Genomic DNA, 26,096 nt, shown 5'->3' with positions numbered 1-26,096 from the left:
GGCTTCTCCAGCGGTAATTTTGTCACTTGTTTTTAAGGTACCCAGTTTAATTTTTTTTTTTTTAGCATAAGTCTTGCTGGGCCATTCTGGGGGAAAAAAGTCCTGATAAGCATGGCCTGCACGGAGGGGACCTTCAGCCCTTCCCGGGGCTGCCGCACCTCGCTGGTGCTGCCGGCAAGGCCTGGACCCCCCTCAGCGGGTCTGTGCCAGTGCCTACAGCCAAGTGCTAAGAGGGCAGATGAAACACTACAGAAGAACAGGAAACAAAGGCTGGGGTGCCCGTAGTCTCCCCAGAGGGGCTCGGCAATTGCTGCATCTGGTTTAATATCTTTTAGGGGGACAGGAAACTATTTGGTTTAGGTTTCTGCAAGTTGATTTCCATTACTGCTAATGGTTGGTTCATCCTGGACTGTTGTCAATACTCAGTGGGATTATTTCACTGTTGTGTCTCCAAATGCAGCTGAAATGCACCAGCTGAATTGTGATTCCTAATTTTGTTCTTTCGGAGAAGTTTCTACAGTAGGTAAAACTTGCCCATGAGGGAAACCACATTTCCTACAGAGTGGCCCATACAGGCACAGGAACAAGCTTCCTCTGGGGACATGAAGGACACTGCAGATCTCAGAGGGAGAGGAGAACTGCAATTCTTGCATGGGACCCCTGTTTAGAGCCACACACCTGCAATAATGAGAGGGTTGGTGAGAAGATGAGAGATGACAAGCAGGTGGCTAAATGAGCAGGTGGCTCATACTGGCCATGCAGACAATGTGAGCAGAGGTACTCGAAGTCCAAGTGGCTGGTAGGATATAAAAGCCTATCTAGCACCTACGATTGTGTTCTCTTTTTAATAAAAACTCAACCTATTGCAGTAAAACCAGATGTCAGCATTACTAAAACCAAAGTCTTTTAAAGAATCCATGTTGCTTTTTATGTGGTCAGCTGAACTAAGCTGACCCCATTGAGGGGCACTTTGGAGCTCTAACAAACCATTTGGGGAATGTAAAAATCATCCCATTTAGACTTTTGTACAACTGATCTCTTAAGATTAAATATAAACCCCCTCTTAAACCCAATTACTGAAATTGAATATAAATTCAAGTCAAGATAAAACAATTCTTGAAACCATATTAATGCCGACTGCTGCTATTTGAATTTCATTCTGGGCTGCAGACATCTGATGCCATCTCCAGTGGCAACAATAAGGGGATGCAGGTTCAGGTCACCTCCAGGGGCCCTGATTGGTTCCCCTACACAGAACTGAGAACTCTGGAAAGAGGCGAGATTGGCCCATGCCCAGAGGCATCGACTCTGACTGGCACCACGTGAAACTTTCCAGCTGTGTCTGCGTGCAGGGGGCACAAACAGAAGCCCTCAGTTTCTGTGCAGCAGAGGAATGAAAAAAACTTTTTCTCTGAAAGGAAGATAGCTCTTAATTACAGTGGACCTGGAACAAGGATTGCAACGGAGCACCAGCTGTGAGCTTGTAACTCATACGTTGCCAGCTGAAGGATGAGAGAGCCAAAAGGGGATGATTTGGAGAAACCCCCAACATGAGCTGGCCCACAATTTGCTGATCATATGGAGTTTATATACAGAATTCTGCTGAGTTGGATTCTGCCACTGAATTTGCTTTTACCACCAGATGCCTCTAAGGACATCTGCTAATCTGTTCAGAGAAATCTCAAAGCAAGACTATAATGGGACACAAGAGGGGGGAAAATTGAAAGCAATGCCAAATAGAGGCCCATTCTTCACACCAGGCATCCTGAAATGACTTACAGGTGTTTCGGACAACATTCCTGCAGAATTTTCATGTATTATAGCTATTCACTTTGCACAAATGTCCCCAAAGGTTGCATCCATATCAAAGCAACACACACAACAAATCTTCTAATTCAGACACCCAACTGGGATGCTCCCAACAGTTGGATTACTGCAGGTGTGCCATCAGAGGAGGTGTCACAGCCCTCTCTGCACTCCCTGACCTTTGCTGACACCTCCAAGGTGAGGAGCCTCACCTATGAGCCTGGAAGGAGCGAGTAATGATCCTGTGGGAGGTCACGAATGTGTATGCAGCCCTTCCAGGCTCATCTGCTTCAGTCTCGAGGACTGTCAAACTGAGGTCTCACAAGCCAACAGCGATAGTCCAGAGAGGACAATCAGGAGATCATGCATGTCCCAGTGCAAAGGCAGGTGACAAATACATCAGAACTAAAGCAAAAATCCAAAGCCATGAAAACTTAAGTCAGGCTGATTAATTATTGACAGTCTCAACTCAGCTGGAGGTGTTGAAAAAACCTCAAATCCTCAGAGCATCTGCAGCATTTACCTTTCATGGATGTTCAGCTGGGGTCATTTCAGTCTCTTAATTAGTTCACACACCAGCTATGTTAGAACAAGTTAATGCTGTTTCCACAAAGCTCTCAGAGCTGTATGGCTACTCCAAAAAGGTGGTTCTAATCCATAACCACCTGTGCGAGTAGTCACAGAATGAGGAAACACCATCCCTGCAGCTAGCCAAGAAGCTCCCTATGGGTTCAGCAGTCTCCTTCAGGGCAGAAGCCACCTCTTGGCATCCAGACCTCAGTGCCCTGCTCTGAGGTGACGAGGCTGATATCGGGAGCCAGTTCCTGTCCCTGATGCCTGCTGCAGACTTGCTGAAGCCTGGACACACTTTGGGATGATGTGGCAGGGAAGGAGGAGGGAGCTGAGTGAATAATGGATACAAGAAACAAACTCCGTGATCATCCCAGTCAGGGTCTCTCTGCATTTCACAAAAAGCAGTTTGATGTATTTGCCTGGCTTGGACTCTAAGACTGATGCTGCTCACCCTGCCAGCCATCTGCCACATCACTTTTAGTTCTCCAGGCACACATGGCCAAGAGAACATGCTCCCAGGCTTTGGCTGCCACACCACTGACTATCTGCTACCTTTGATTCTGACAGAAAAGCTTTAATACCTGACAGAGGTCAACAGCTTTAACACCTGACTCCAGTCCAGGCTGAATAGGACTTGAACAATCAAGCACGTGTTCTCAGTAAGTCAAGAGCTGGACACTGCCACCAGCCTCTGACCAGGAGGAAGCATTTTCCCCAAAGGCAGAACTAGTATCAGCTTCTCTCCCTTAATCCTGAATGACATCAGTGGTCTGAAATGGGAACCTCCCTACAGGTAGAGTGTCCTCAGACCTCCACACAAACCCTGGCTATCATTGCTAACTTGTCTTAAATGTGAAATTCTTATGAGAAACAGCAACCAAGAAAACAAAAGCATCAACAAAAACCTCACACAGCTTCCAAGTCCAGAGGAATAAAACGTGAACTGCAACACAAAACAGGTAAAAGGGCAAGACTGTTGCTGCACCAGCGACACCAAGCACAACGCTTTGATTAAGTCATTGACAAATCTGCTTTAGGGCAGAGAAATTTGGAAACATCAGGCAATCAAACTGTGAAGTCTGTGAAAGAACATGATTAATGCAAAAATGTGATGAAACTAACGTTCTTGGCTCCAGAACTTCATGGCACACCCCATAATGGAACCAAATCTGATGGCTTCTTGGTGAGTGGTGCCCCTCTGCGTTCCCCAAACACAGTTATCTATGTCCTCCTTGTTTTTTAGGTCTGATCAGAATCCAAAGCTTTTATTGTAGCTACATTTCTAAGGATGTGTTTCCCAGGATATGTACCCATAAACAGAGACGTGTACATGCATATATACTCTGAATAATTGCGCAGAATTTCACTCTTCCCTCCTGAGACATAAAAGAGCCAAGTGTTATTAAATTTACGGTGAGTTCGTTGTAGTTTTCACATAATTTTCTTGATGCACTGCAGATTTTTTAACAGGCTGCCGCTTCCTCTCCTGTTTAATGTTAAGGTACTTGTCCAGGCTCAGCTAAGCCTTCAACACCCTGGATTTCTGCCTAAGGTTATCAGTCCCAGGGGCAAATGTGTAATTTTCTTTATTCTCTTCTGCTTGCCTTCTGCCCTCCAGCTTTGTGTAGAAAAGAAATCCATGGGCCTGCACAGCTCAGGATGCAACAAAGGAGCGGTGCAAACTCAGATTACTAAGGTTATGGTCAGCATTAGACTGATCTTTCATGGATGGCAGAGACACATCAGGATGCACTCTGTGGCTGTGACCTCCAATTACAGGAAGCTGGGCATGACACCAGCACCCAGGCAGGGGCAGAGGGTAGGGACAGAAGCAGACCTGGTATTTGTTGACTCAGATATGGTATTGTGGCGCCTGCAGTTAATTTTCTCTTGCTTACAGACCCACTTTATGTCTAATCTTTCATTGCAAAAAGTTATTTGTATGCACATTGGAACGTGCTCTCCAGGGGAAGGCATACAATATAACTGTGATGCAAAAGAAAATATTACATACCAAGGCAGATGCTGAGAGGTCCAAAGAACTGCCTGTTTGAGATGGTTGGTGGCTGTGAGAGACACTACTCTAAATATACAGCAAAGAAGCAAAGATGGCTCCAGGTACTCACACATTGGTTTGAGCTGCCCAATGAGTTCCTCTTTTGTCCACTTTGCCCATTCCTTCTTGTCGGTGTTTATTGAACACAAGATGGGGCCACATGGTTTCCCGCAGTCCTCGATGGCTGGGACATTCAGGTAGTGCACCAACACGATGTCTGGGTTCTGCAGGGAGAGCAGAGCAGCAAGAGTTACGTCAGTGGGCCTCTCCCCTGCTCAGAGCTCTCTGCATTTATCTTCCTAATCAAAACTGTAATAGAAAGCATCATAATCAGATCCCAGTATGTCCTGGATTTCCCCAAGATCAGAGTTGTTCTTTCAAAGAGGTGGCAAAAGACAGACATGACAGTTTGCACATGGATTCCCCCATCCTGAGGGCCCTTTGCTTGCAACTCTCCTGCTCCCCTTGTGTGCTCAAATTGAACCTTTTTTTCCAAACTCTACAACACCGAATACTTGCAAGAGTCTTGCAAACACCACTTACAATGAATACCAGGTAATTTGTTTTGGTTTAAGGGACCTTTGGTTCATATGAGCCAATGCTTCCATCAGTTCTGGTCTGCATCGGGGCTATTTTGAATACACAGAAAGTAACCTGAGAACATCAGGAACAGCCACACTCTCCATACAGTGACAGAAAGAGCCAAGGAGGCTCACAAACAATATTACAGTGCGTCAACGAAGGCCTCTTCATAGTCAAGCCTGCAATTCCTTGTCTTTTGAAGATGTTGCAGCTTTGCGATGAATCCAGCAAGCTGCAGAAGGTGGGGACTGCAAGAGCACTTTGCAAAGCTGCTGCAGGAGGACAGCGAGGCACCAGCATCCGCAGGCTGATCCACGCTCTCCTCTCCCCACACACCTTCCCAGGGGCTGCGAGGGGGAGGCAACCCCGCTGTGACGCACTGCGGTGCCCTCCCACCGAGCCGTGTGTTACCACCCTGCGAGCAAATGAATCATCTTAACAACAGCAACAGTAACAACTCTGCCAGTTCCCCAGCAGCATCCCAGGGAGATTGTACAATAGATAATAACAAGATTGAGAAGCTGATTTCTTTCCCTTAAGTCATTTACTCCTAAGTTCGCAAACTTTAATGACTGCTTTGGAATTATTTATAAAAATAAATAGGATAATGGTGTAATTAAAAGTCTAATGTTTCATTAATGTTGTTAGAGCCCTGTTCCAAGGGGTAGAGGGAACACAACATATCATTCACGTGCAAAGGTTATGCTAATAGGAGCACTTGCTTATGAAACCAGGGGAGGGCTGGAGCAGTACACGGACACCTACACCAAGGAAACCTATGGAAGGGAACTTCTGATGAGCGAAGCACAGCACTGAGGCCCAGCATGTCAGGAGCTGCACCTGGAGCAGCCCAGGGCAGGAGCAGGGCAGCACTCACCACCCCCAGGTGCAGGGTGACTATGCACCCCCGTGCACACAGGGAGCATCCTGCACATCTCTGAGATCAGGGGGTGGCTGGTCACATCTCCCAGCTCCTCCAGGCTGGCTAAGAAGGTGCTAGCAGTGGAGAGGCCACTGGTGCCTGTGTATGGCAACATGACAAGCAGAGCAGCCTCCTAAAGTGTGACCTCGAAAACCAGAAACATCCCTCTGTCTGGAGAAGCAGCTCTTTTAAGCTAGGAAGACATGCAGGCAGGAACTTGCATTTTTCCCCTCTATGGATAGAACTGCAACCAGGGGATTCTCAGTGAAGATTCTGTGAAAATATAGCATCAAATTCTTTCAGCCTGTTCTAAAAGAGTTGTGTTGCACAAGGAGGAGGGAAGGAAACCTTGTAAGGAACACCTAACAATTTATTTCAGAGCAGTTTTGGAAAGTGCTAGAGCAAAGAAAACTGTTGGCTCTTCTATTCCCAAGATAAAACAACTGAATGTTTTATGTTTAATTGTGAAGTGTTCAAAACGTTCCATTTTCCAGGACACACCTGCCCCAGATGAGAGACAGCCAGAGAACACAGGAAACCATCGCATCCTCCCTTTCCACAATAGGGGGTCTGAAACATCACAGTCTTTGTGCATAATTCAGAAAAGGTTCAGGTAATAAAAATGATTACCTATACACCCAAATAGTCTCCATCAGCTAATTTAATGTAATTAGTGATCTAAATGATGAAGTAATAAAAAGTAATACGCTTCAGAGATTTCATGTAAAGACGCCTCTTGCTCTCAGAGAAGTTTCAAAAAAGGGAGCAAGGACATGCTGCCACCACAGCATTGGGTAATGTGGCAGTTCCGCAGGTGCTTCTCCCTTCCTCTCAGATAGCTGTGTTTTTCACAGCCTGATGGTGCCCGTTTGTCAGGTCAGGATGACTGGTCTTCCTGACTTCACTGCAGCACAAGCAAGTGGACCTCAGCAGTGCATTGGCACTGAAATTTATATTTTTTATATATAAAAACATATAAAATAAACACAAACCCAACAGGTTTGTTCCTTATGTCTACATCTAAAAGTTGACCTCAGATTGACAAATCTCCTGAATGCCAATCTATTTGGCAAACTGAAATGTTTTGACGAAAAATGAAGAGAATAGGTGTGTTTTGGAAAATTTAAAATCAGCAGTGAATCACTATTTGTGGTGACCTACCAGGAGAGCAAGAGAGATGTGAAAGACTAAAAGAAAAATTACAAATGTAACTTCCACGTGGGGATGGTGCCAGGACAGTGGACAAGCCACAGCAGAAGCTCTTTACTGGGGTGGCAGGGAGGGGAGCCCTGGACTGGGCTGCAGATGGCTCTGAAAACGTGCCTTTTGGAAAGCAGCCCGTCATTCCAGTGCCCAGAGTCTCAGCAGAGCTGTTTCCCTTCCCACGCAGCTGAGTCGAAGGCACTGCCATCTGTCCCTGACCTGGGCAAGGCTCCTTGGCTCCTCCTGCCACGCCGGGGCATCTCCCCTCCTCCTCAGTGTAGTGGAGGAATGGGCTCCACTGCTGCTGGAGGGTGAGCAGGAGATGGTGCAACAAGCAGTTAAACACAAAAAGCTGATAGTTTTGATAAAGAAAAATGCAACTGCAACATCTGTCTGACTCTTGTTTGAAGCTTCATCAGCACTAAGTGGTCCATAAATCAGACTGGCATGGCGTTACATTTCTTCCATGGCTTAACCATTAATCTAGTGACAATTCTCATGAAAAATGAAGGAGAAAAACTACATGATGGTGGAAGTGTGCACATTATCCAGAAAGTGGCAATGGCACATAAGGTGCTGCAGCCCTATGTCCCAGTGGCTGGAGCAGCGGGGCAGCTTTCTCTGCTACCCACCATGGAAATAACCAAGTAAAACAATGTTTGTTCCATGTGGGTATTTTTCAGAGGAGCAGAAACATAAAACTGAAATAAAACTGAAACAGTTCTGGCAGGTGTGGGGGCACAGCCAGCCAGCAAAGGGCTGGCTGACACTGGTGTGAAGGAACAGACAGTTCCTGCAGCGCTCCAGGCCAGCTCAGCCATGGGGGAAACCCTCCTTTCATTTCAGCAACCACCTTCTGCCTTCACTTCCCAGAGTCAGTCCCCCACGAAGAGAAGTCTTCCTTCTCAGGCAGAATAATCACAAAAACCCTCCCCCTTCCTTCTGTTCTCATCCAAAAGCATGCTGGTTTGGTTGTCTTATTTCTTTTTGTTTTAAAAGCAAAAAGCAAAAGCCATTTCTGGCCAGCTTCCAGCTGCTCTTCAGCTGCTCAGCCAAGGCAATCAGCTCAAGGCAAAATCTCACTGGCAGAGGCTCCCAAATCACCGATGACCACAGCTGAAGATAATTTTATTTGGAAAAATACCTCTGAGCTGAAAGTTTTGCATTTGTACTCCCTGCTGGAAGGATGAAAGGAAATAAATCATCCTCAGGGATGATGAGCATTGGTGAACTTAGTCCCAGCCAAGAAATTACCCCCAAGCACAGCCACTCGCCCCACTTGGCACTGGACACCCATGTTAGTTCTGTTGTGTCCAACCTGCAAAGTACTCTGTGTGGTGAAGCCTGTTCCAGCCTTAATGGCTAAACCACAAAGCAGAAAGGTAGAAGGAGCAGCAGAGCATGGCAGGGGAATGCAGAGGCAGCTCCTATGCCCCTTTCCTCCCTGTTCACCCCTAAAATTATAACAGGTTTTTTTCTTTTCTGATAACTATTCCTTCACAAAGTATCCTTTGAATTCCTCAAACAATCCAAAAAGCTGAAAAAGAATCTCAGCTTTCCGGGAAGATAATTCACATCCACTGCTGTGCAAGTGACTAGATCAATATCCACCAGATTATTACGCCAAAAAATGATAATACTAAGAGGTTTCTGTGGTTTTGAGGGCTTCTGTTACATGTTGCTTCAGCACCCACAGGTAACTCAGGGACAGGTACTGGGAGTATCTGTGCATTATTGATATGCTATCTAAAAATCAAATCAAGGAAACCATTCCTAGACACGTGGATGACAGAATCTTCTACTGCTCATAGCAGTGTCTATCTGGAGGGTTTCCTCTGGATTTTCAAAGGTTTGAGAGTGGAGCCTGGGATACCTGAAGGACAAGGCACAAAGATACAACACAGACACAGAAATAACAGAATTCTTTCCTTTCCAGAGACCAAATGCTAGCTTTGGGCAAGATTACTGGTTTGAATCCCAGCAATTTCTTTATCCTTGAACTAATTTTTAATTGAGGTCATGCTATAGAAGACAACCTGGTGACTGATGTACTAGAATATGTTTGTCTTCCACACTAACCGTGAAAACAAAACCATTGACTTTGAATGCACAACCCATTGCCTTAGAGCTGGGAATGTTTAATTACGCAGAATGAGACAATTACCAGGGACATAGCACAGCCCTGGCTCCCAAGCTGAAGCACTGGAGCACAGGGAAGAGAGTGGGGTCCCAGAGCTGGACACAAAAGCAGAAGTTGTGCTGTGGAGTAGAACTCCTCCTACTGGGAAATTCCTTTTAGCATGTACAGCACTTAAAATTAGCTTTGTGTCCTATGGCTCCAGCTGACAAAGGAGCTGGTGGAAATTCTGTCCCTTCAAAAGATTCCTCAGGAAGAAAGGAACGCCAGGCATCAGCTGGGCAAAGAAACACTGGTGCATGTATGGTTTTAAATGCAGTTAAATCAGCACCCTGATATGCACTGGCTCAGGAGCTGCTGCCAGTTGGCACTGTCCTTGCCTGTGTACAGAAGATTTGGGTCCCCTCCAGGGCAGTGGCCATCCCTGCCATCTCCACCATTGATGCACCCCAGCCATGTCTGGAGTCTCAAGATTTATGCCCTGTGGATACCAAGGATACCTTGTCTCCAAAGATCAGCCTGCCACAACTCCAACACATAGTCATTTTCCCACTTTTTTTAGCCCAAGTTCTTTTGAGTCTTTTTGTTTGCTTAAATTCACTAATTTTTGAGACAAGAAGTTGGCTAGAGGCTGATACAGCTCCATGTACTGCAAAGATTGAAGAGCTTGGAAAGCAAAAAACTTTTGAGATTATGAGATTTCCTGCAATTATTTTAAAGGGAATCAAGATTTAATTTATCTGTACGCTTTATAACATGCTTCCCAGTTCTTCTTCAATACCTTGGTAAGGACACAGCACACAGAGCAGTGTGGGCATCACCGGGCAGCACTTAAATAGCATGAGCAGCAAAGTAAGAGAGTCTTAATATAGAACAAATACCAAACACTCACCAATACATCATCAAATGTGATATATTTGAAGATATTTTATACAGAAAGAGCTGCCTCTGAATACTCCTGGGGATCATGTTTACTTAACGTATACTTTGAAAGATACAGAGAAATACAACACTGTAATTCCTGGCCTCTGAAGTTCCAAAAGAAATTGATTTCTGAGATGCTTTTTATCTTTCATAGCAATACCTCTTGTGCTAGTAAAAGGTGTAACAGAAGGATGACGCTGCACAACCTGAAACATGCAGCAAAATAAAACAAAAGGCACTTCTCTTTCTCATGAAGTTATTATTCTTCTGGACAATGGAAATTTCTTTTCATCTATGTCACCTCTCCCAGCTGGAAGCTTTAACTTACACAGGCAGTTGACAGGGACAAGATAATTCTGCCATGAGCTGGGACTGCATTTGTTTATCTAGGAACACGCAGAAGAGCTGGTGGTGCTAACACAGAGGTCCTGGGGACAGAGATGCAGCAGGGAAATCTGTCTTGCTTATTGCTCTGTAGCAATAAACCCACTGGAGACCATGAAAGCAGTCACCTGGGAAGGTCTGAGGAGAGCCAAGTCTCTGGCACCTGAGCGCTCATGGTGCTGGGAATGCCCAGCAGAGCAGTGCATCCTTCAGCACAGGGATCCCACCCAGGTCTCCAAAGGGTTTTCTCCAAGAACCACTGTGGGCTCCAGGCTTCCACCCACAGAGCAAGGCAGAGGAGCCTCTTTCAAACCCACTGTTTTTACTGTTTTCCACTCAGTCCTTTATGACTGTAGGTCTGGATTCTTGAAAAGACCACCCTGAGACTTTCACAGCTGTTAAGCAGTTGGTCAGAGGAGGTGCCGGGGCAGCTATTTGACTCAGTTCATAACCTTCTAAAGCTATGCCATTGCCTCCATATGAAAACACAACCACAATAAAAAGCATGCATAGAAAACTTCCAGAGGGCAGCCTGTCCTACTTCAGCTTGGTCACACTCCCACTCAGGAAAGTGCACAAAAATGAAAACATCTGCCCTTTAACCCAGCTGCTGCATCCAGCACTAACTGCATCTGCAGGGAGACAGATTTGACATGGAAATCACCACATATCTCCTCCTCCTCCCTGTCACTTGCTCTCTGCAGTTTTACAACTCATTCTGCAAAAGCCTTGAGGATTTTCAAACAATAACACTGAGGGCAAAGCAAAACTTTCTCTGAGTTTGAACTCCTTCGAGATACTCTTCCTGACAAATGAGGCTTATTACAGACGCACACACATTTCTTGCTATACTGGGCATATTCTGCTACTCCAGCTCACCACCTTTGAAGACTTACATTTGAACAGTGCCTCTATGTTTTCTTACATTAAACCTGCATATTACAACCATATCCAGAACAGGGGAATTTCTTCTGCAAGGAAAGTGGTGCAGAGGAGAACATCAAAACCACCTGATATTTCAGTGTCCTACACTTGAATCGTGCTTATCATTTTTGTAACAACTGAATTTGCTAACTGATACAGCCTGATTTATACACCAAGATTACTCGATGTAACAGCAAAACACAGCTCTTTCTAGGGTAAAACAAAGCAAATGCTCAATTGCCCACAAAGCACTGGTGAGGATCCTCACACCACCAAAGCTGCAGATGTGGAGTAGAGTTCTGCCCTACAGCTGCATGAATAGTTTGAAATCCCATTACACTGCCCATGCACACATGGGCAAAGTACCATCAAATCACAGACACAAATGTAAATACCAAGGTACCGAATATGCCATAATGATGCCACTCTCTTTGTAGGCTGCTGCTCTGTAAAAGATTTGCTACTGCATTTGGACTATTTTTCTCCAACAAGTGTGAGCCAGAGATCCCTCAGCTGACATTTGTGAGGACTCTTTTATTTTTTTCACTCTGAAGTACAGAATCGCTTCTCCCTCTTTCTGTTTTTATTGCAACCTTTACATGGGAATTCTGTCACTGCATTTCAAACGAGCTCAGACAGAGCTCAGCTCAGAACACTTCCATCCTCATCACCAGCCAGAAATGCCAGCACTATAAATCATGCCCCAAGTGGCTTCTGTCCTTTCCCAGCTCATCCAAGCCAGAGATACAATAATAGTTGGTCTGAAATAAGAAGAAATTTTAATTTCAAAGGTCTGCTGACATTCACCAAGTGCTTTCAAAGTTTCTATCAACAGAATGCACTGCTTCCAATTCCAGTTGGAATGCAAATGGTGCAAGTTTTTCTCTTGTGCTGATGGCCTAGTTTGCCTCAATAACACTGTTAACTGTTAAATATTAATGCATTTCTGTGAATTAAGAACAGTTCAATGTGTACCTGAAGATACTTCACTTCTTACTTTTTTAATTGGTATTGTTGTAGGTGGACCAAGTAATAAAAAGCTGACATTTCCAAATACCAAAGAAGAAAAGCCTCGGAGAATGTACTGAGAGCTCATGAGGAGCTTCCCCTCCAGAGACATGCTGTCCCCTCAGCGCTGCTCCTAAAGCTTCACCAAGCTCCAAGCTATTTTTGTACAGATGAAAACGATTTAAAATCATTTGGAAGTGGATTGCCCCTCAAACCCCGTGTACACTCCCCACAGCAGCAGCACACCAGCATGCAGGAAGAGAGCACGCAGGACTAAGGTTGTGTCCAAGGGTTGGCCCAGCTGCATGAGGGAGAAAAGCAGCAGCTTCAGTGCTTCACAGGGTGCTGCCGACTCCCAGCCCAGCAGAAAGGGAGCTCTCTGCAGTGCTGGGAGCTGCCGGCAGCTCCTGCAGCATCCCAGGGGCTGGAGCTGCACTCACGGTGTTCACCAGCTCTGGCTCCTTTCCCCACACCTGCACAGCACACAGTGCAGGGACACAGGGCTCCAGGAGCCTGGAAAGGAAGCGAGTGTGAGCCTGATGCCTGCCCGGAGGAACAGGAGATAAATGCTATTTAGTGTTCCACGCAGCCTATACGGTACATGGTAAGCCAGCAAGTCCTTTTTATTTCTATTCTTTGCTCTTGCTCCAAGGGCTCTATCGTTTATAACGTCTCTAAATTTGTTACTTTTTATATCAGTGACTGGTAATACAATTCCCAGAGGAATAACATCAATAACCTTCAAAACACTTTCATAACGTTGCCTTTGATAGTCGGGCAACACTTTTGTTCCTATGGCAAAACCCTTATGACATTGCTAAACAGCACACAGGTTATTCTTTGAAGGTTTTGTTATGCCTAGATAACCCTTCCAGATATGAGTAACCCCAGTGCCAAGGAATCCAAAGCTCTCCTCTGGTACATATTTTGGAGTCCAACTTTACTTTGCATTGGATGTGAGGGCTCACAGAAATGCAAGAGTCCAAACAAAAGATTCATAAAAGCCAGCAAGAGAAAAGAACACACAATGCCCGTGACATTGTACACTTTACAAAATACGAAAAGGCAGGAAAGCTTCTGAATTTCAATAACAGATGGAGACTATTACACACAGAAAGTCATTACTCATTTCACCCATCAGCTACTTGACCCAGCTATATACACCGGTATCTTCTGAGACATCCCAAAAAAGCAGCAGTAGTTGGAACATCCAGTGCCAGACACGGCAATATTAAAGTTTAACATGGTACTTTTAAGTTGGTAAATGCTCAGCAAAGTAAGCACAGATCAAAGGGGTTTTTGAGCTTAGGCATCGATGCATCTGAAGAAGCATCTAAGAGAGGTAATGCTGAGGAACGAACAGCTTATGACAAGAGTCCTTGAAATCCCAAAAACAGCAATACTCTGCATTATCCAGATTCAGAGTGCTCTGTGCATTTTCAAATTCACTGCTTTTTCATTTTTTCCTGCCTGCACAGAACATGGAAGAGGAATGAAGACTCTTGTCTTGCTGCTAATGGTGTTATCCCCAAACCCTGGGACTGGAACAACAGCACTGTCCATCCCAGGGTAATGGGGATGCTGTGATGCAAAAGCACAAGGGAGAGCATGTCCTGCTGGGCCCAGCGAGGGGGCAGATACTTCACATGCTGTGTGCTGTCTGCCTGCCACACAGGCAGCACTAAAGAAAACTGTAAAGGAACTGTAATGGGATGACAGGCAGGGAACCCAGCATGGGTAACACAGGGATTCCCTGCAGAGTATCCTTTTGACTCTGCGCTAGGAGGGCGCTCTCTGAGGGATATGGCATCCCTCTGTTTGGGCAGAGAACATTCCATAACAAACACCTGTGCACAGCCACAGGAGATCCTCCATCACTACTAGTTGGAATGTTGTCTTTTCCAGGTTTCCTGATGTTTTGGTGTTATGTCAGAAATGTTTGAACTGGCTGAGTATTGCAAGAACTTGGAAAACATCACTAAAATCTTCCATCCTGACTTGCACACACAGTTTGAAAATAACTGGAGCAACCATCACGTCTAAGGAGATTAAAGACAGACTGTCACTTTGCCAAAAACCAAAGCACACCCTGCCACACCAGAAGCTGCAGCAGGACAGGTAAAATGCACATCACTGCAGTTTGGTGATGTGGGGATGGCAACAACAGCAGAGCCCAGAGCTTGGAGGCACGTTCCCAGCATGTTCACCATGTCCTCATCTTTCCATTTAACAGATAGAGACACAAGGAAAAAATGAAATCTAAAAAGCATTGTCAACTTGAATGATTTTCCAGGTTCTTGTCACTAAACAACCATCACCCCTCAGAGCATACAAAAGGCAATAAATGCAATAGAACTAATAAAGGAAAACTGTGTGGAGCTTGACAGATCTGGCTGTCCCTGGCATGTGACAGCCGATTTTCCAAGCAGGCAAACTGACACTGCAGCAGACTTGTCCACAGGATAAGTGAGATCCTGACAAAACCAGCACTGACTCCTGTTTTTTAGTGCTGTTAAGTTCTGCTAAAAAAAGGTCCATTTTGAAAGAGTATTCAAATAGTTCTGAAAAATACATTTGTGGCTGATATAAAGACTGCTTAGTAATTGCTGTTTACCATCTCACCTCTGCTGAGCATCAGCACAAATCCAGTGGCTCTGTAACACCCATAAAAGGCTGCACCTCACCTTGTTAACACTGACTGTCCACCCTGTCTCCAGCCTCCAGCCCATTGCCACCCCCACTATCTGCATTTCTCTGCATGCCAAAAAGCCATCAGAAACTGTGGTTTTCTCCAAGAGCTGGAATCCCTCAGGCTGTGCGACAAGTGGGCCCTGCAAGGTTTGCAGGGCGAGTCTGTGACCAAACAGAGACCTAATTTACCCAAGAACCTGTTAACATTTCCTCCCTATGCTCACTGAATGAACATGCTTTTTAAGTCACTTATTTACCAATAAATTTTAATGGTCTGGGATCATTAGCAACAAAGGAAATTGTTTTAATTGATGTGAACTTTTTTACCATGAGGGAGCTTCGGTCCCATGTCACTGTACTTTCTAAAGGACTGAAAGAGCAAGTGAAGCACTTGGAGCTCACTGTCTGTAAAATGCCTTCTGAAAGGCTGCATGGCTGAAATGGAGAAAAAAAGAAATCAACACTTGCATGACTCTTTCATGTTTACAATGAACCTTGAACCTTGAAAGGAGTCAAAGACTGATTTTTCTTTTTAGAGGGACACACTACAAGCCACACACAAGCAGCTCACGTGGGAGGAATGGCATTTCATGACATGCAGCTCTTGCTGCACTGTCCAGAAGCAATATTACGAAACCATAGAATCACAGGATATTCAGTGACTTTATTTTTTTTTTCTGGGATCAGAGAAGATAAAGACTATGCAGATTTAAATAATTGCAGGAGTTCATTTGGTATAACCCCAGGCAAATGCAAAGGGGCAGAGGTCCTGATAATAAAGACTCAGCCCCTGTTTGTCTGAGTGACAGCAGCCTCTGCAAACAGCAGCAAAACTGCAGTCTAAAACAAACACAGTGCATTGCCATCAGGTAAAAATACATTTTATTCCAACCAGTTGGGGGGGTTCAGAGGAAATATTCAATTTATGAGTAAACTATAAACGGCATCTTTCAAAATCAGAGTTTTCAGCACAGATTAGCTCTCCATCCCCATTGCTGCTGAGAGGGCTAATCACTGCCCTGAATCAGTGTTTCGGCGGAACCTGACATTGGAAATCACACATAATTATACTGATTAATTTTGCTGAAAACATACAGTGTTTTGCTATAGAATGTAAACATAATAAGGTGAAAGTGTGTTACAAATAGATAAAGCTGTGCTATTCAGAAAAACCCGCTCAGGTGCTACAGGCATTGGAGTGACTGCATTTATTAAAAGAGCAGCGCCAATTCCCACAGCTGCCTCCTGACTTCTAAGGAAAAAAAAGCTGGTGGATATATGACTCAGGAGTATAGTTGCAGCCTACTAAAGGCATCCAATTATTTATATATACATCAGAATAAAATAAAATGTAACAGTATAAAAAGACTGCTTCAAACAGCACCAGTCCTGCAAAGCATCTGCAACTGAAGGGCTTGATGCAGCCAAAGAACTTGGGGTTCAAAAAGAGGGTGATACAGAGGATGCTTAGAGGAGAGGCAGCCAGCAAGGAAGGAACTCAGTGCGTCTCCTGGCAGGGAGGTATTTAACAGTTAATAGAAGAAATATAAAAGATCTCAAAACACAAGGAAATTGCAAGAGAAATAGAACCCTAAAATTAGGAATTCCTCCTTTGTCAACCTTGTGCAACACCAACATTTCAGAAGAAGCTGTAGCAGCTCCAGAACAGGCTTGTCCTCAGTGCCTACAGAGACAATTTCTACGAGGGGCAAACAGGCACAGAATTCCAGCAACAAAGCCTGGTAATTTCACAGAAGACACCTGCATTAATGTAGAGCACTTAAAACTGAGAGAGATGCCTCTGTCCTTATTTGCATCTTGCTGTGAAATGATCCGAGAAGGCACTGCAAGAAAATTGCAAGCTGCACTTAACAAAATACTATCTGTGTTCAGACATACTGGCAAGGAAAAGCAGCAAGTTACTTGTTTTTCCTGTAGCACCTAAAATCACAACAGCAATGGTGTCGGTCCCTTCTCACCCACCATCAAAAGTGCCAACACATTGCTGTGACCGCTGTCCCCGTGTGCTGCCTCATGAGGTGGCTGCTCAGATTCTTGGGGTGTTTTGGCTTATTTACCCACAAGCACAAACTCCACCTATTGCAAAGCACCCACACCCCACAGGACAGCAGCACGGGTTCAATGGACACAGGACAGCAGCACGGGTTCAATGGACACAGGACGCAGCATTTTTCAGGCCCTTTCACAGAATCGCCAGTGCAGCAGGTCCTGCTCTCGTGAGCCAGCCTTGCCCTGGGATGGGGCAGTCCCGGCCTCCCGCGGGCACTCGGAGCAGCAGCTGGACCCGGTGCCTACAGAGCATCTCTGCCACAGGCAGCCCCCGGCAAGGAGGACCCGGGGCTTGCCTGACGATAAACAGAAGGGAAAGGCAAACACAAAGCTGCAGCTGAGTAAGGAACATTAAGTCTGACACAGGGAAGCTGTGATGCATTACTCAGCCTGATAAGTTTAATGTATAATTTAGAAAGATATCACCAAAATGGAAAAGAGAAGCTGTTAAGCAGCTCTGAAGGGTATTCGGCTCAGGCATCACATGCAGTTAGTGTTCACAGTGAGCTGCTCGCCCCATGGCAGAGAGCCACCCCTCACCCAATAGCTTGATTTAGATGTGTCTCAGCACTGAAGCATTTCAGAAAGAACTCATTCCTTCTCACAAGATAGATTTAGGCTTTTTACTGAGTATTAGGTATTACCTCCCTGCTTGATAACCAAAAGTCATCAGATGGGAAAGCACTTCTCCTCCAACTGCTGCTCAGTGTAACAAGCAGCCTCAACCAGGTGGTTTGAATCCTTTTGACACTTTGGAAGTTGCAAATAATCCCAAATTACATTAGAAAGACTTCAGAAGATGCACAGCAGAAAAAAATTTTAAAAAGCCAAAACACTGCTCACATAACACATCAGGTGTTATGATTTTTGTTTAAAAGAGCATAAATGACAGCAACCTTGCCATAGTCCTTTGAAGAAATACTCCTCTCGGGGAAAACAAGAGCTTTGCTGAGGCTTAGGGAATCTTCTGCCCTTTTGGCTTCGCGGGGACATGCAGAGGAGGGATGCTGCAGCTGCTTGTTGAGGAGGGCTGTAAGCTGGTGAATGACAGCCCAGCACCTGCCTGACAGGGGAAGCTTTAACAAGTAAAGGTTTAAAGGTTTATTTGCCAGCTGAACTTGCTGAAAGTGTCCCCCGGAGCCCACATTTCAGAATTAATGACTTCTGATACCGCTCATGTAATCACCAGAGGGTCTGTGGAAAATATTTTGATGATGAGGGATGCCATTTGTTAGCAGGATGAGCCTGAAGAGCGGAGGGAGGACACGGCAGGACAACCCCAGCACAGAGCAGACCCCTGCCACCCAGACACCAAGGATGGGACAGTGTGGGGGTCCCACCCCATGTGGGCTCCAGCCCAGCACTGCTGTCAGCTCAGCACCACTGGAAGGCTTCCAGCACCGCTGACGAATCCTCAGCACTGCCACCTTCAATTATCTCTGCACGGCTCACTGCAGCACTGGGCAGGGAGCTCAGTCAGGTCTCCAGGGGTGCCCTGGCTTCGCATGGAAAACCATCACCCCTAATTGGGGAGGACTGGCAGGCTGTGTTCGGGAGCACGGCGCCTGCCCTTCAATGCAGGACCACACTGTCCCACCAGGGATGCTCCTCCTCACGTCCACGTCACGGCTGCCATGTGCCCTGACAGGTGAATTTCAAGCAAAGTGGAAATGATGGATGGCAGCAGGTTGGAAATTCATCCACGAAACCAAAACAGCACTGTGGCATGGAAGGGAGGGAGGTCACACAGGGGGACACTGAAAAAAGCCGTAAGTGGACCCAGAGGTGCAGCCGAACCCAGAAAGGTCCAAGTTTTGATGTCCCTTCTGGCAGTCCCCCTAACAAGGTTGCTTGTTATTTCCCTGGATTCTTTCACATCCACACAGTTTCGTTCCATTTTTGAGTTTACCACAATCAAGAAGGGAATGACATCTTGTAGCAGTGTCACTGTATTTCCTTTCCTTAAATCAGATTTAACTTTTGCAGCTCTTCAATAAAATTCATTGTCCTCTTATTCAGTATTACAAGATAAAAAGGACAGAACTGTCTTCTCCACAATTTTGGAAACACTTCCTCATCTGACAGTATTTGTATAACACCTTCATTTCTCTATTTCCTAGTCCATTAATATCGACCTTTTCAATTCCCTTTAAACAGGACCTTTCCAGGAGTAATCTCTCCCCATCCAACCGCTGTTGAACGGCACCATCCAGCATCAACAGCAGCACGTCACACAAGGCTGTGCAACAAGATTAGGATGCACTTTTTTTTATACAATCCCTCTGCTCTTTATTTTTATATAAAGATCTTTTTTGCTCTTGACTTCAGTTGAATATTAAGAGAAACTCTCAGCCCATGATTCCCTCTAATGATATCCTAACCACCTCCCAGGTGCCTGTAGGACTCAGAAACAGCTTTCCAATTTTCTCTCTGTTTCCTAACTCCATTAAAAATATACATTGTAAAAGGTCTTGATTCTTGCTGGCTCATTATCCAAAGCACCCTGTGCTCCAACACCAGCCTGACTGACAGACATGGTTTCCCATCCTGCTGGCACAGCTCTCCTGGGCCCCCTCCCCAACTCTGATGAAGGGGGAGATGCTTTTCAGGACACACCATTACTGCAACTGCTCCATGAAGTGCTTTATCACACACATATTTTAAACTCTTGACAACACTCACACAGAGATAAGGGAACAGGAACTTGGCACACAGTTTTATAACATTTTCCCTATTTCTAGTGGTTTATCTCCAGAAAAGATCAGTATGTCTCCCAAATCCTTACAAATTAGTACAGCTGGCAATATCAGCCTCTCTGACTCCAGTCAGCACGGCCTGCAATGATTCACTCAGAACAGTCTGCTCAAAAAGGGAGCCCTTGTTCCAAAAGCCTGTGCCTCCAACGCTCTGACCATCAGGCACCCATCCTTGCAGTGAGAGCAGAATTTCTGGGGGTGATGTGCAGCTGTGCTGCTGTTTACTCAAAGCAATGACTGTGCTTGCACCTGCCACACAACCACCTTCAGCACAGGAGAACAGCAGACACTGACCCCGAATTTCCAACCTTTCAGGGGTCACAGGGCAGCTGGGAAAGAACCTGCAGTGAGCCGGTACCCAGCCCTGGGCCATCAAGCACCTGGGAGGAAGGTGCTGGCAGCTACTCCAGGCAGCTGTCACCGACCAGGGCTGAACCAAGGTCCAGGTGGATCATGCAATGCACGGAGAAGGGATCTGGGACAGAGAGATACCAACACACGGGCAATCCCAGCCAAATCATTTAAAAGCACACAGTTGGATCCTGTAATACTGGATACAGCAGGGAGCACCTGGGAACAAACTGGCCCCCAGCCACCCAGACATCCTGCAGCTAAGCCAGACTAGCACCCAGTGCTGTGGTATAATCCCTGGCACGCTGTGAATGCCCATGCTCCCTCTGGATACAGAGGAACTAATCCTTGGGAACAACCGGTGCAGATCTGCAAGGAGCTGCTTTACTCTGCATGGAGTGGGACCAGCAGTGCTCACAAGCCACAGTAATCCGAGGCTGCACTTTGGTGGTTTTTTTTAACACAGACTGTGCCCACAGAATCTGACATAATTTGAGTTCAGAGATGCAATAAAAAAATAGCACACCCTTCCCAGAGCTTTTAGACTCAAAATTTCATCAAAAAGAAATGCAGGTCCATAAATTATGCAGCCCTACCCTGCCTATCACATTCAGCTGATATGTAGAGTCTCTTCACTTTGACAGGGGGTTTGAATTACGAGAGTTTGTAAAAACGCTGAGGGCTCCTCCCTCGGGCTGTGGGAGGGCAGGAGCTGCCAAATTCAGATCTCATAGCCAATGACAACTGTTGCTTTTGCTGCAAATGCTTCTGAGCATAAGGCTGTCTGGATCAGAGGGGCAACTGCACTTGTGCACCGATATCCCAGCCAAAGCATCCTCCTGGTACAGGTCAGCAGCCTTCCCTGAAGACATCCCTTGAAGGACATTGGCCCCAGGAGCACAGCAAGGAACATCTGCACCAGTGCTGGGTGCTGTCTGTGCTACCTGTGCTCACAAAACAGTGCAGAGCTTTTCGCCGTAGTCAGATCTTGGCACAGCACGCGATGAAAGACTTCCAGCATTGCCAGTGTGCTGAATTTAGCAGAGAAGGGAGCTAGGGAGATGGGATTCCTACAGACAAAAATAGAAAGTTTTAAAGCTGCAGCAAAGAGAAAGACTGCTGGAACATGGAGTTCTTTAGCAGCATCCAGCCAAGCAGCAAGAACCAAAAGGAAACCTATAAATAATATAGAGCAGATCTGCTCTGATCCACTAACCTACTTCAGGACAGGTTTACAGTGAAGAAAAAAAGAATTTAAGCTTGATTGTGGTGATTTAGAAAGCATATGGTGGGGATGTATATTCCTTGCCCTGATTTCTCGGCTGGAATTAAACCAGATAACTGACTCCATGTACAGGGAAAGCAGTCTGTGTTCTCTGGTTCTGTTTCTTGGAGAAGGGAGGGAGTGCCCTGTGCTGCCAGCTCTGTGTGCTGCACGGGCCAGTGAGTGCTCTGCTGGTGGCTCAGAGCCATGCCCTTGGGGCAGGGCAAGATCCCAAATGCTGTGACCAAAGCACAGCAGGATTAGAGCATCCTCATGGGAATGGAAAGCAAACACAAACATGTCATCATTTATCAGCTTATCAGAGCTGCCCTAGGACATGCAGCACATGTAATACTCATGCACTAATAAGACACAACATCACACAGAATACAGGTGGTTAATTGCCATTATGGAATAACTGGTGTTTACAGTTATTATTACAGTTATTTGATGGGTGGAGGCAATAAAGGTGAGCCCAGCTTTCCTACAGGGTCCATGGCAAGGCTGTCAGCAAACTCAGGGAACAGCCCTAACTTTACTTAAATAATGCCGAGTAGTAATTTCCTGTATATCTAGATTGAATACAACAAAATGGTGTCCTGTAACTCTTTGCAGGTGTTGCTGGATGCCTTAGCCAAGAAATTCATGGCAGGGACCCCCTCAGTCTTGTTTTATGATGTCCTGCCCTCCCCAGCCCTGAGACACTTGAATGAGGTGCTGGACACCATTTAGTCACTGTCTGAAGAGTTCTTCACAGAACACCTCCAGCTGCCAGCACCCCTGGCCCAGGGCTTTCTGAGCCTCTCTCTCCTTTTTCCATTCATCAGCAACATCTTCATTTCAAGCACATTCCCCTGAGGCAGACAGAGCCATAAATAACCTGCTTCATTGTCTGTGCTCTCTGGGAGTGCACTGCTGCTGGCACAAGCCAGCCCTGCTCCTCTGAGGGGGAAGCAAACACTGTGCTCTGCCCAAGTGGTTCCACTAATGCATTCCACACACAAGGAACAGCCAGACAGAGGAGGGCCAGGGCACGGGAATGCACACCTACTCCAAGAGGAAACCTCAGGATGAGCAGCACTTGCACAAACTTTAAAGATTATTAATTACTGTTACTTTCCTGAAAATGCTTTGAAAAATAATTGTGAACACGGTTTGGGCTTAATGAGCAAATGTGTTTGTGCTCCTGACACAGGCAGGGCCTAGACAGGCAAATTGATAGCCTGTAATCTGCTAATTTATTATGCCAGACTCTACTGATGTTCTCAGCTTCCTCTTCTTCCCTTTTCCCATATATTTCCATTTCCTTTTGACCAGAAGGAGAACAGATCATCCAATTCTGCATGTATATGTTCTCATTTTCCCAATCTTTTAACACAGTGGAAAGACACTGCTGTTTGGGTGAGGGGATACTTGTCAGTGCCACCAGAGTGGCTCTTGCAGTGGCAGTGCCTGTTGGCTCACAAGGGTTAAACACTCACCTCCTCTCTGGACTTTTGGTGGTTCCCACCTGCAGCAAACCAATCCCAGATCTTCACTCCTCCGATCAGCCAAGAGGAGTCACTGTGCCACAGACCACCCAATCTGTCCCTAAAACTCAATCCTGCTCTGCAAAACTAGGCTCAGGGTGCTTGGCAAGAAGTGCCTTGGGAAGTCACAGGCTGCTGCTGCTGAGCTCTTATGCACTTTTGCACAACTAACTCTGCTGTGTTTTGCCTACATGACAGGAAAATTTGCACATTTGTGTGGGTAGATAATTACTGTAAAGGATTCCCAGTGATCATGCACAAAATCTGGCACCCCAGAACATGTTCCTGCCCAGTGTCAGCACCTGCATTTTCTTCTTTTTTTGCAGGACCCCAGGAAGACACTCACAGCCCACCCTGAGAACAACACAACCCAAAGGAGCTCCAACATAACACCAAACAACCCTTTGTGGAAAAAAACCAACCAACCCAAATTTTAGCTCTGCGTGCCTGGATTTTTCCGATTAGAGAAGCCCATGCTGAACACTTTTAAAAGCTCTTTTGGCCCCAGGTAATTCCTGGCAAAATGTCCTTCCCAGTAAATTGGTTTTGGGGGCGGGAGACCTGGTGCAGACTAATTCCCTGTGTTTTTCTGCCAGGTCTGTAACAAAGAAATGCTCCGTTGTTCGAGAATACGGTAATCTCTTGCTCTCAATCAAACCCAAAATCACAAAAACACATTCCCCTTTTAATTCAGTTGAAACCCTGAGCTGTTCCCCAGGTAATTAATAATGTTTGCAAATGTGCCTCCTTTGAAAGAATATTATCGTAGTTTAGGTGACAAGCTCAGACTTGGATTCCTCTTTATAATTCCTAACAGCTACTCAGGCTGCATTAATTGGATTCAAAGCAATTACACAGGAGTCAGGTTGGCCACTTTATATCAAATTCTAGAAGAAATTTTGCTTTGGGCTGCTCTGAGACACGGTGCTGGTTCCCAGGCTCTCCCCATCCAGTGCCCAGCAGCACCTGGCATGAGGCACTGGGCAGGTCACACTTTGGCTCTGCAGAAGCAGGGCAGCTGAATTTATTGACCACAGAGGCATACCTGGAGTGTGGGTTTTATTACTACACAAGGAAGGACCACAAGATGGGAACTGGTCACCTGAGGCGATGATGGGCTGTCCCACCTTGGTGTGGCACTGGGACAGAGGGGCTGTGGCAGCAGTGAAGGATGGGCACCCTGTCATCCTGTACTGGGGACACTGTGCCCCATTTGGGGGATCTCCCCTGGCCTGGAAGGTCACAAAGCCCCTGTGGACACTTAAGGAACAGACGTGACTCCAGCAGAAAAAAGCCTGAAAGGGATGTCTGCCTCTGTGCAGTGCCAACCCATTTCTCTGGGCTCAACCAAGGAAGTTTCTCGGCTGTTTTATCCTGCACAGACCCACACATGCAGCCAAGGGCCTGATGGAGGCATGCTGAGGAAATGTCTGGAGCAGGGACTGCTGAGAAGTGCATAACATTGGAGGAACACCATAATCATTGTAAGATATTCAATATGTAATCAAACAGAATTTGAGGATCCTGCCTGGAACCAGGAGCAAGCAGCCAAGCCTGGTCTCATAACTCTGCCCATAGGATCTCTGGCATTAGCGTAGTATCAAACTCAAGGAATTGCAAAATGATTTGGTGAGGCGTTTGCACCACATCTTTTGTTGAAGTAGAGGAAGTTAAGCCCAGCTCTGAGCCATGTTGATGACTTTCAAAATCATAATACCTTGACTCTAATTCGGCACTCCAATTATTCTTGGGAAGATGCAAATAATCCACATTTTGCAGTGGTTCCCAGACATATCGTGTGCCTGTGGAGGAGGAATCTGCAGAACCTGCTCCGACAGAGTTAATGGGCTGCTCTGCCAGAGCCTATTTAGAATTCCAGGCAGCACTAATTTAGTTTTAATGGGCACAAATTCAATTCCAATGGCTAAAGTATGCAAATAACAAATAAAAGGGAACCCCTGCTCCAGCAGCTGCCAGGAGAGAAAATGAACAGGTGCCCAGCTGCCCACCCTGCCCTGAGCTGCTGTCTCCTCACCCATCCTCTGCAGCAGCAGCAGCCCTGTGCCCCCCTGGGCGCTGGCAGGGATGGGGCTCACCCTGCACCACCAGCTGAGGTATTTATTTGCTGATGAGTGCAGAAGTGACACTAAAGGGCCCTCAATAATACCAAGCCTCATTAAATTTTAATCAGGGCAGCTTCATGCTCCCTCTTCAAACACCAAGGCCTTGTGAGGGAGGGCCCGCTGCAGCAGGGAGCCTTTGGCGAGGCAGGGGAATGCCTTGGGAAGAGCCTTGGGAAAGCACCACCACAGTCACCCTGCCCACCAGACCAGAGGACAGAGGCTGCTGCTGTGAGACACGGTGCTCACATCACTCTGACCCTCCTGCTTCATCACACCAGAGCCCCCATCGCAGGGAATCCCACGCAAGAGGCAGCTCTGTCCCACAGGGTCTTACAGGAACCAGCAGAACTGGATTTCAGCTTTGAGCAATACCACACAGGGCTTTAGCTGTAAGCTTGAGCTCTGAGCTGCAATTAGGGCAGAGCATCTTTGCCAATGCTCAACATTTGGACATCTCTGTACAGCCCAGGGAACAGCACCAGTGTCTTCCCAGCTGGGAGCCATCGGCACTGGGGTTCTCTCCCAGGTAAGCTGCATGCATTCATTTGTACATTTGTGCCCTTCTCCCTGGGCAAAACACACCTGGGAATACAGAGGTGGGTATGGAAATCTTTTGCTTGCTAAATATTGTACTGGCACAACATGGTGGATGCAACACAGTCAGAGTCACTCAGAGACAATGTGAGAGCAAATCCAGAGGTGATTCACACCAATAACCTCTTGGCTGCTGCAGCTTCATCATTTGTCATCAGGAGGAGGAAAAAAATAAAGACATTAGAGGCAACGAACAAGC

At 46.2% G+C, this 26,096-nt stretch overlaps 1 protein-coding gene across 12 annotated transcripts in view; it reads right to left on the bottom strand.

Moving 5' to 3' along the window:
- Positions 1-26,096, bottom strand: part of CAMTA1 (calmodulin binding transcription activator 1) — a 223,384-nt gene that overhangs the window by 47,828 nt on the left and 149,460 nt on the right. For 11 of the 12 annotated variants that reach the window (XM_027702182.1, XM_027702187.1, XM_027702179.1 and 8 more), the window contains one exon: positions 4,506-4,659. In XM_027702182.1, the coding sequence (XP_027557983.1) occupies positions 4,506-4,659 (154 nt within the window). Of the gene's footprint in view, positions 1-4,505; positions 4,660-5,163; positions 5,343-26,096 lie in introns of those variants that run through there. The other variant, XM_027702188.1, reaches the window with a different exon arrangement.

This window comes from Neopelma chrysocephalum, unplaced genomic scaffold, assembly GCF_003984885.1.
Source record: "Neopelma chrysocephalum unplaced genomic scaffold, ASM398488v2 Primary Assembly neopelma1_180, whole genome shotgun sequence".
Lineage (NCBI taxonomy): Eukaryota > Metazoa > Chordata > Aves > Passeriformes > Pipridae > Neopelma > Neopelma chrysocephalum.
The sequence above is the reverse complement of the archived record's forward strand: the minus strand, read 5'-3'. Positions and strand labels throughout refer to the sequence as shown.